The sequence below is a fragment of the Sceloporus occidentalis genome, unplaced genomic scaffold (assembly GCF_023333645.1).
Source record: "Sceloporus occidentalis isolate IW3139 unplaced genomic scaffold, rSceOcc1.0.p SCAF_76, whole genome shotgun sequence".
NCBI lineage: Eukaryota > Metazoa > Chordata > Lepidosauria > Squamata > Phrynosomatidae > Sceloporus > Sceloporus occidentalis.
The window spans coordinates 4,254,182-4,265,154 of NW_028317056.1; the positions used below are offsets into that span (position 1 = coordinate 4,254,182).

The following is a 10,973-nucleotide window of genomic DNA, read 5'->3' on the forward strand; positions in this document are numbered from 1 at the left end:
CGTCGGAGCTTGTGGTTAATTAAGCATCTGGCGGGGTTCGATCCGTGCGTCTGGGTTACTGGAAATACGCAATTTACGGCTTCAGAGAGTTCGTTTTAATTGTTTTCTAACCTGTTCTAAAGACGTTGGGAGGCAGTCGGCGCGCCGCGTTAACTTCTGCCTGGATATGAAGGTTGAATAATCCGCCGCCGGGGAGAGGGGACATCTGGGGTCCTTTTGGGAGGCATTCGCTGAGATATGACGGGAACTCGTCTCTAGACATTCGCAAACAAAAACGTATTTCTCAAAAAGCCTCCTATGGTAAGGCTCTTGATGTGAAATAATGTTATTTGCGGGCCTTGGCTGAACAGATGGAGAGCTGTAGAGCGTTGGAGTCGGAGAAATTCTTTTTAGATACCCCCAAAAAAAGTAGTTTTGGCCCAAAACCCACCCTTGTTTCTGTTACGTTGTAGATAATATGGAATGTTACTGCTTATCTCATTCAATTTGTTTCCTCTTCCGTACATGAATGAGGATCGAGGGAGAATTAGCGGGCGGCTCGACTGATATCCGCGAGGTTCTGCGAGTCGGGTGACTTGGTTCCTTGTCTTGTGTTTCTCCTCTAACAGGTGATACTCGCAGAGAGGAAGGGAACCGACGAGCTCTATGCAATTAAAATCCTGAAGAAGGATGTGGTCATTCAAGACGACGACGTTGAATGCACAATGGTGGAGAAGAGGGTCTTGGCTCTGCCTGGAAAACCACCTTTTCTCACCCAGCTCCACTCCTGCTTTCAGACCATGGTGAGTGGGAGATCCAGAAACCGGACCCCCTTCCCGGTGATGAGTAACGGATGCCAAGCATGGCGTCCTCCAGGGAGCGTTCCCCGTCTGTAGGACAGGAGCCGTGTAGATGTTAATTATTCATCGTGATGCAGTCGGGGTAGAGTTTTTAAACCTAAATGTTAAATCCATCGGACCGTCTAATTTATAGAAATGTCATCGATAAACCCTTCCTGCGGTCCGCACAAGAAACCTCATTTCTTTAAGACGTCATGCGTTATATTTCCCTGCAGGGATGTTATATTGGGTGCCTGGAGGAATGTTGAATGGTAGTGTGTGTGTGTGTGTGTGCGTGTGTGCACTACGGATCAAAAGTTTGGGGTCACTGACCTGTTTTCATGGACTTTTCTGGCTGTAACATAATCACAAAAGGGTTTCTAATCCTCAATTAGCCTCTTAAACTTGGATCAGCGAACACAACGGGCCATTAGAACAGAGGAGTGATGGGAGTGATAAAGGGCAGTTGAAACACAGGAGTAATGGGAGTGATAAAGGGCCATTAGAACACAGGAGTGATGGGAGTGATAAAGGGCCATTGGAACACAGGAGTGATGGGAGTGATAAAGGGCCATTAGAACACAGGAGTGATGGGAGTGATAAAGGGCCATTGGAACAAAGGAGTAATGGGAGTGATAAAGGGCCATTAGAACACAGGAGTGATAAAGGGCCATTGGAACACAGGAGTGATGGGAGTGATAAAGGGCCATTGGAACACAGGAGTGATGGGAGTGATAAATGGCAGTTGGAACACAGGAGTGATGGGAGTGATAAAGGGCCTCTGTACACCCCATATCACTTTTCTGTGACCCCAAACTTTTGAACAGTAGTGTATGCATACATATATTTTTTCTCGGTAACTCCCTCACAGAGCCATCCCGCTGTTTGTTCCTCTTTCAGGACCGCTTGTACTTCGTGATGGAGTATGTTAACGGAGGAGATCTGATGTACCAGATCCAGCAAGTTGGCCGATTCAAGGAACCGCACGCCGTGTAAGTACTCCCAATGTTTTACTTTTTCAGAGAGTTTTAACCTTACGTTCTTGCCCCTTTTTTTCCCCCCCCAGAACGATTAAAACGTATTTTTCCATGCTGTAAAAGTAGGTGTTGTGTTATACACCCGCTGGCACTTAAAGGGTTAAACCGAAGATGTCACACTCGTTATTCTTCCGGCACTTGATTCCTTAAATGATTCCTCTAGAGAAGGCCTTTTGAAACGATCTTCGTGCGTTTTCCCGCTCCTCCGACCTTGTCGTTTCCCGGAGAAGAAGAAAGACGTCTCACCGAGATGCTGCGACTCACGGGATGTCTAACGCCTGAGAAGAGAGCGCGGGATCTCCCCGGGACGGACGTCGTCCCTCTAATCCCGCGCTGGAATTGTTTAATCAGACGCTCCGGTCATACAAGGACACGGCTCTGCTGGCTCCCATCCATGATGCCCGCTCGCCTCGCGCATGGCCAGACCCGCTGCCGACCCGGAGTCGCTTTAACGTGGCTTTAAGGAGCCTATTAAACATTGCAGTCTCTCTCTGTAGAGAAGAACGATATTTAACCCTTTCTTATACCGGCCACGTCCACCTGAACGCCGGGATTCCACGTCCGCCTAGCACAATCGCTTTATTATTTAAGCCATTCATGGGTTTTTAACTTGTTCTTTGCCGAGGGGGCATGCAACGCACGTCGCAGCAGACCTCGGCGGGGTTTTGAGAGTTAATGTGCCGGGGTGCGCGTGTACCGAGCAGTCTTCCGGGGGGTGTAGGACGACAGTCCGTATTATCGGCACATCTGTTTCGTGCCGTTAATGGAACTCCTTTCTTCTTTTCTGCGTTTAGATTCTATGCCGCGGAGATTGCGATCGGCCTGCTGTTCCTGCACACTAAAGGCATCGTGTACCGGTACGGAGATCCGTGTAATTCTCCCCGCGTGTGACATCGTACGCGCCCCTTAGTGTGCGAGTCCCTAGAGATTTATAGAATTTATAGATTTACTTTGGCTTTGGGTATTTTTTGGTAACTCTCTGTCCTCGTAGGGATTTGAAACTGGATAACGTCATGTTGGACTCGGAGGGCCACATAAAGATCGCCGACTTCGGCATGTGCAAGGAGAACATTTGGGATGGGGTCACGACGAAGACTTTCTGTGGTACACCAGACTACATTGCACCTGAGGTAAAGCAGGTTCCACCTGTGCCAAGGCAAAATTGGACTATGACAGCCAGCGCTCCGAAATACTGGTTGCAAAGTATCGTGTCATTGTGTTACTACTTAGATTTGTTTTCCGGTCTCTCTTGGAGGTGTCGTATTTTTTGTCTTCAGTCAAAATCTGGAAACATTTGTGTCACACACACACTGCCGTTCAAAAGATTGGGGTCACCTTGAAATTTCCTTGTTTCACTCCCATCACTCCTGGGTTCCAATGGCCCTTTATCACTCCCATCACTCCTGTGTTCCAATGGCCCTTTATCACTCCTGTGTTCTAATGGCCCATTATCACTCCCATCACTCCTGTGTCCCAATGGCCCTTTATCACTCCCATCACTCCTGTGTTCCAATGGCACGTTGTGTTCGCTGATCCAAGTTTAAGTGTAAAAAGCTAATTGATGGTTAGAAAACCCTTTTTGTGATTATGTTACAGCCAGAAATGTCCTCGTTTTCCATGAAAACAACTGAGTGACCCCAAACTTTTGAGCAGCGGGGTGTATATATTTGTTCTCGCGTTCTAGCTGTTTGGGCGACTGGATGTTAACGCGTTTGAAAAGCTTTAGCAAATAAGGACATTAAGTGTTTGATTATTTAGAGCCGCGGCTCCCCGCTGATTGGTTTAGCGTTGGGATAGTTGGCAGAACGTTTAATGCCATCAGTGCCGGGGGCACGAGCACGAAGCAGGAAGCAGCTTTTGCTACCCCGAAACCCCCTGCTCCTGCGCGGTTTGCGGAGTAGAGCTCCCTGCCCCTTTAAGGGCTGCTCTGCGGTCTGCTCTCCCCCCGGGGGTCTCTTGTTGACAGGACTGTCACAGATGATCTGTCACTGCATGTTTTTGATTAGACGGCTGGATCTGGGATTATAATGTGTGCCGGGATTCACAGCATTAGCAGGCTGGCTGTAATATATATTATATCATGTGACGTATATTATATATATATATAAAATATATAATATATATAAATGTTACATTTAACCCGTACCTCAGAAACGTATTTATAATCATTCTTTATTCAGCGCTAACCTGTTCCGTAGCGCTGTACAACTTATGGTTAACAAATATATAGAGATACATTGAGGACCGACCCATGAGCTGCCATCTAGCCTTATGGTACTTTCATACAGAGTTCCTGGCAAGAATGGTGGGCTCCTGAGCGCCCCCGCACGTGAGCTTACACTCGTTGTCATAGCTTGCCAGTGCTAAGACACCTCTAGTCCTTCTTCTTACTGCTCGTTAAGCTCTTCAGCCCAAATAGAATGCACCAGATCAACCCGTTCTGGAGTGAATCCTGTTTGTGACGTGACGTTTTATTCCTCCCCGCCGATTCTAAACACCCCTTTCCTCTCGTACAGATTATCGCGTACCAGCCGTACGGGAGGTCCGTGGACTGGTGGGCTTTTGGGATCCTGCTGTACGAAATGCTGGCTGGACAGGTCATTATGTGAAATCCGTGGACTCTCCCCGATGTTGTGTTTGACCGCAGATCTCTACCTGCCACGTGAAGTCATTGTGAACCCGTTGCCCTTGGTTTGTTTGTCGTCGCCCCCCCCCCCCATCCCGTGTCCACGTTCCATCGTCTTCATCTCCCTAGCGTCTCCTGGGCCGCCTGCCCATGCCTTGGCTTCTCTAGGTATCCCGGACCCGCTCGTTCATCCGGTTTCTCTCTTTCTCCTTCAGGCTCCGTTTGAAGGGGAGGACGAGGATGAATTATTCCAGTCCATAATGGAACATAATGTGTCGTATCCCAAGTCCATGTCGAAGGAAGCTGTGGCTATCTGCAAAGGGGTAAGAAGGTGGCTCTTATTCTAGGAGTAAAGGTTCAGCTTTACCTGGTAGGCAGACGGTCTTTTGGGAGATCATCATGGAAATCTCTCCCTCCTGCCATGCAACCTTCTAAGGCTATGATGTCGGGCTATGATGTCATGCCGGAGTGTTGGACACGCGGGGCAACGAAGAGAAGGTGTAAGATTTTCCTCCCTATTCTCACCATCGCCATTTTAATTTTTTTTTTTACTCTTGGCCCCTTTTCTGTGAGGGCTACAAAGACATACAAGCCATGAACACATGTTCTAGCACACGCCAGCTGATTACAGACCCCGCCAATCGATACACAGAAAAGGCTCGCGGCGCTCGGGTAGTACAAGCTGATTACAATTGATCCGTTGTTCACATGGATCTCAACTGATAATGCTGGGTGTGTGCCGGTGAGTGGCGTTGTGTGCGCATGGCACTGTCTGCCAGTCACTGTGCCACGGGACTCTTACCCTGTTTGCCATCCAAAGTCGGCGCGTGATCCGCTTCTAGATTCTTTTACACGGGGCTAATTAAATGACTTGAACATAGGCGGCTCCGGATTAGATACACAAAACAAATGCATAGGAAAACCAAATATGGAGGACAGAAAGGATCCAGTTATCATGTAATGCTGCCAGTTATTTTACAACCTGGTGGCTGTGTTTGGAACTGCAAGTAAAACGCATAAAATTGACAAGTGGGCAATTTCCCTCCTGGCCAACCTTTGTATGGATGCCTCCTGCATTATAATATTTATATATATATCGTTTTTTTGTCTTTCTCTTCCCTTCTAGCTCATGACCAAGCACCCTGGGAAAAGGCTGGGTTGTGGTCCGGACGGGGAGAGAGACATCAAGGATCATGCGTTCTTCCGCTACATCGACTGGGAGAAGCTGGAGGGAAAAGAGGTGCAGCCGCCATACAAACCGAAAGCGGTAAGCCGGGCCAGGCTCCGTGTGCTGCCGGGGGGCAGTGTTTGTGTGTGTTTGTGTGTGTACTTGTGCGCACTGTGTGTGGCGGGCACGAGGTTGGGGCATCTCTGGATTTGTGGGCACTGTGAGCACGCTTTCGTCCCCTTTTGTTGTGTGACAGCGCGGCAGCTCTTGTGTGTTTTTCACTGTGTGTGCGTCTATGGTCATGTATTCTTACACACGTGTGCATTGTATGTTCCCTCGCGCAGCGATGCAGTAGCCGCATTCTACCTCCATCTCTTCCCACGTGGAGAGAAGAAAGTCAGGACTCTTCCTCCGCAATAAGGCGATGATACCGCCCCCCCCCCCCCGATCTTGGGGTTTAAATGCCCTGCTCCCCTCCCCCTCTATTAATAATTCTCCTAATTGTCCTTAATAATATTCTCCCTCTACGATAGTTTTTTTATAAGTAATCATTTAAAAATAGACTATGGATAACGCAGCTTTTGCCAATTCGCGGCGCTTTTATCTCCTGATTAATGTGATCAAACCAGCGCCGCAGTCATCCTTCTGGCAAAAGGAAGGGTTAAATGGCCAGTTCCACGGCTTTAATGCACATGGATAATCCTCAGTCCTAGAGGTATAGACTGATATCGGGATAACTAACTACATGGGCTTAATTCGTAAAGCGATATTATCCGACGTTCTAAATATCGTGTTGTTACCATGGAAACCAACAGAATGTTCCTCCTGGTTGCTGCTGCTTTAGGGCCGTGTTACAGAATGGCTCGTTGTCTATGAATAACGGCTCCGAGCCTTCACCTATGTATCGTAACAGGAGCGAGCTGACATCCCCCCCCCCCACCCCCGGGGCCACGGAGCCATTTACATGGCGAGGTGGGGCTTTGGCGGGATCACGTGACGCCTCTCGCCCACCCCCGGCTCTTGCTTGGCTTTTCCGTGACCTATTTTAGCGTGAGCCGGAGAAGCTGAGGGATTCTGACAGTTTACAAGACCGCGGCGGTCTGAATAATTTAATCTTCGTAGTCTGCAGTTACATTTCGGTAAAAACGCACCATCTGTTTCCGTGGCTCTCTCTGGAAGGTGCGCGATGCCACGTGGCCCGTACACGTTACGTAATGCCGCGCTGGCCATTAGATAACCGCGTGTGCTATAACACGACACGGCTCTACACGTATGGCTCGCAAGCCTCCGCAGGCATTGGGGTGCGACGGCACCTTTTTCATTATTATAAATTCATTTTTAACACCTTCTGGGGGGGGGGGGGACGTTCCCTCGCGGCAGCAGAGGTGAATGTGTGGAGATAACACGGGATCACGCTTATTCCCTACTCCTAATTACACGCGTGTACCTCTGACAGATCCTCCCCTGGCCCTTTTAACACCTTCAGTCTGACGAGGACTGTTTATTTTCCTCCGGTGAGCAGGAATGGAAGGGCGAGAACATAAGACCCGTAGACAACGCGCTGGGCCACGCGGTACTTGATATAGAAAAATGGGTTGCAGGAACGTATTGAGCAGAAAAGCCCCCCCCCCCCTTAAAGAAGCACCCGCTTGGGTTCAGTTCCATTTTCTAGAAGTTGACTGGTGGCCTAACTAGAGAGGGCGTAGAGACAACCAGCCCCAGAGGACGATGTGGAGGCCAATATCTTGATGGTCTAGTGCTGGAGACAAAGAGATCTTATGCTAGAGAAACTCTTCCCTCACTAATCTACGTCTGCAAAGGATAATAATGGTGGCCTGGAGGCTAATGCTCCTCTACTAGACCTCCAAAGATAGCAGTTCCAGGTGGCCCTACAGGGAAAAAACAAGGGTCAATCGCGAGGACTAGTAGTCGAGGCACGTTATCTCTAGGCCACAACCTTGAATACCCCGCAATCACTAAAAAGCACACAAATAACAGGCGGAAAGCCATTTGCTTCCAGGATGGAAATAATCCGACATACAGGGCAAGTAACCCTTGGGATGGACACGTTAGATTGGGGGCAGAGCTCATGACTTTGTCATTTTAACATTTAAAGGTTAAAAGTCAGATTATGGGTCCACCATTCTTTAGCCCAGAAGCATTGGGGGTAACAGGCAGTGTAAGTATTGGCTAACCCATTTTCTAAAGCCAGCGCTCATGGAACCACAGCAGATCCAGACATATTGTGACTTTAGAGAGCGGAGAAATAAAACCTCACCTGTGGTTATGCAGGAATTATATAAAGGCTTAGTTAGCGGATCATGGCGCCAAGACTCCTGGTGTGAATGCTTTGATCGCTTGGGTCCTCTAGAAGATCCCTCTGCGAGAGAAAGGACATCGACTATAGAGAGCCAGTCAACGCTTCCCGTCAACAAGATGGTTTACAGACGTGACACCAGCAGGCTATACCGTGTAGTGAAAACATGCACATCCCTGACGATTGCATGTTTCAACACAACATCATCATCCTCACCTCTTCCACCCATGGAGCACGCCTTGTCACGGGAGCTTTCGTTCATGGACTGTTCCATTGGATTAGTCAATGGACCACATGCACGGGTTCTCGTTCCCTCATCATTTAAACCAAGATGATAGTTAAGGGATGTATAATTACCCCATCGGTGTAGATACCCAAAGTGGAGAAAACTCCAGTCTTTTTCCAAAGGCTCTTCAAACAGGCGACCTCATGCCGTAGAGTATCGCTGAAGCCCTTCACCTCCAACAAACAGATATGGCTTTCAGAGAGGATCTATCGCTCTTCCCCCAAAAACATAAGCATTATATATACATTAGAAACCCACCTTAGGGGTAGACCATAGGAGCAGCCAGCGTAACGGCTCCAGTTTTAGCTCCTTATTGCCGTTGGGTGGTTCAAGCGGCCTTTGTTGGTCAGAAGAAGGGTGAGAACTTCAGGGCAGGATATTTATTGGACATCGATGATTTTGTCTCAGATCTTAATTAAATGAATTTTGCACCAGCGGGGGTAGGGCTATCACATACCCCTACTTACCTATCATAGGCAGGATTTCCCAGAAGGCAGTGAAACATTTGTCCGATTCCCCGTGTGTGTTCACTCCCCGTGATAAAATGTTTCACTGTGATGTCATCACCATCCGTTTACATGTTGTCCTGCTTTTTGTTACATTATTCCAGCGTTGTTAACTGTCTGCAGCTTTCAATATTAAAGGATTCTGGACGGATTCAGATGGGAAAGTACCCTCCACTTGTACAACCCGCACCCCCCATTTACCTCCCTGAGCACCGGGGGGGGCGGGGTGGTTTGCTTTATTTAATATGTATACATGCGCAAAAGATGGCGCCCACCATCCAGCTCACGGAAAGCGTCACACTAACTTTTCCGACAGCTCTTCTACAAAATATATAGTCTTGTCTCCGCCCACTTTTACCCCATATGCAAATGAGCAGCTTTACTCTATTTTCATAAGAGTCACGGTAATGTCACAAAAGGAGGACGAGGCCGGGATATATATTTTTATTATCTTTATGCTTTATTAATCTGTCCCAAACGCTGACGGACTTAACCCTTTAACCTCCTGCAATTTAATGTGAACTTTGTCCCCCCAGCAGTTTGTCCATTAATAGACCAGCCTAAATTTCAAAGTAGGGGTAGATAACGAAGACCTCCCCCCACAACAAAATTAATGAAGAGGGGGCACGTTGAGGGCTTCCCATCTGAAGCCTGCACTTCTGTACTTTATCCATTCCTTCGCTCAGAATCCCTTCCCTCTACTATACATCTTTCTTTTTTTTTTTTTTTTTATTCCATTTGGTTTGAGAATTCGCTCTTTTATTGTTGTCTTTTATTTCTTATCATTTCCCATGGTTCATTTATTTTCCCCCTCCTCCCGTAGTGCGGCCGAAACGCTGAGAACTTCGACCGGTTTTTCACCCGCCACCCGCCGGTGTTAACGCCGCCCGACCAGGAGGTCATCAGGAACATTGACCAGTCTGAATTTGAAGGCTTTTCATTCATTAACTCTGTTTTTATAAAAGAGGAGATCAAGAACTAAAGATGGCTTCTCCTGGGAGCGAAAGCGGCTCACGCCGGGCGCCCGTGTGCCATAGAACTCGTCGTCTCTGCCTGCGCGTAACCGCCATCGTGCAGAGCGTGCCTGCGCGGAGCCCTGCAGCCAGTTCCATGTTATAACCATTAGCAAAAAAAGCTGAAAAAAAAAAAGTGTTTTCAACCCATTAAATGAACAAGCAGATGCATTAGTGAGCATGGGCATTAGCCGCGAGCAACATGCGCAGCCCTTCCCTTGAGATCTTAAGACTTTTTTAAGGGTGGGCTTGTCGGGACCCAAGTTCCCCCTGAGTAATGATGTAGCCAGAGCCCTGCTTCCTTGTATAAACTTCTTTAAAAACCACATCAGGGGGAGATGGATCTATAAATATATATTAAGTCTAATTGCCAGGGCTCCGTCGTTCCATATAGAGCGTGGAGGAATGAGCAGAGGGGTAAGCGCATGCCTAGCAGATATACGGAGGGTTAACTCCCACCCCCCTGGAGTCTTTGACAGCTGAGCCATGGCCCCCGTGGGCCGCACGTTGCCAAATCTCTTGTGACATCACAGGTTCAGCCTCGGCCTGTCTTACGCGGCTCCGGAGCAGCGCCGAACGCTCCACGTTTATTTCCACAGGGGCCAAAATGTATCGATGACAAAACCCAACAGATGTTCCTGTGTGTGAGACCTTCCCCTCCATCCCCCCCTTAGTCCTCCCCATCATCATTTCTGCATGAGCGGAGCGGATAATACGCAAACACAGCAAATGCCTCGGGCTCCTCTACAAATTGGCCATTCTGCATGCGGCTTTAGCCAAGCATTAACTCTCTACCCTCTGCGTGTCCGGCAGCCGGGGCCCCGTACCAGCTGCCTGCTTTGGAGCTGCTGGGGTTTTTGTTCCTCCCCGTATGTAAAAAATCAAGTCTTTTGAAGGTCATGGTTTCTTGTTAATATGTCAAATAAAAAATTCTCCGTAGACGTTGCATCAAAGCCACCCGAGGGCATGCTTTGGATTTCTGTTGGATTACAACACCCATCATTCCCAGCATGCACGATGTGGGTTGTAGCCAAGCAGCAATTGCCATCAGCCTAGCCCCAGACTCGTGTGTATATACGAGACGGAGCGGATGATAAGACACGAGGCTGCGTTTCCTTCTGAAAGCCAGTATATTAAGGTTATGGGCGCACTGGGATTTAACTACAACGCTCATCATCCTCATCAGCCACTTCCCTTTGTGC

The 10,973-nt window shown here is 48.4% G+C and overlaps 1 protein-coding gene across 1 annotated transcript in view; it reads left to right on the plus strand.

Annotated features, from left to right (window-relative positions):
* LOC149285827 (protein kinase C beta type) overlaps positions 1 to 9,740 on the plus strand; it is a 59,911-nt gene extending 50,171 nt beyond the window's left edge. Inside the window, exons 10-17 of the mRNA XM_089495082.1 lie at positions 609 to 782; positions 1,719 to 1,810; positions 2,650 to 2,712; positions 2,847 to 2,985; positions 4,372 to 4,452; positions 4,697 to 4,804; positions 5,608 to 5,748; positions 9,582 to 9,740. Of these exons, the coding sequence (XP_089351208.1) occupies positions 609 to 782; positions 1,719 to 1,810; positions 2,650 to 2,712; positions 2,847 to 2,985; positions 4,372 to 4,452; positions 4,697 to 4,804; positions 5,608 to 5,748; positions 9,582 to 9,740 (957 nt within the window). The remainder of the gene's footprint in view (positions 1 to 608; positions 783 to 1,718; positions 1,811 to 2,649; positions 2,713 to 2,846; positions 2,986 to 4,371; positions 4,453 to 4,696; positions 4,805 to 5,607; positions 5,749 to 9,581) is intronic.
* The last annotated feature ends 1,233 nt before the right edge of the window (positions 9,741 to 10,973 follow it).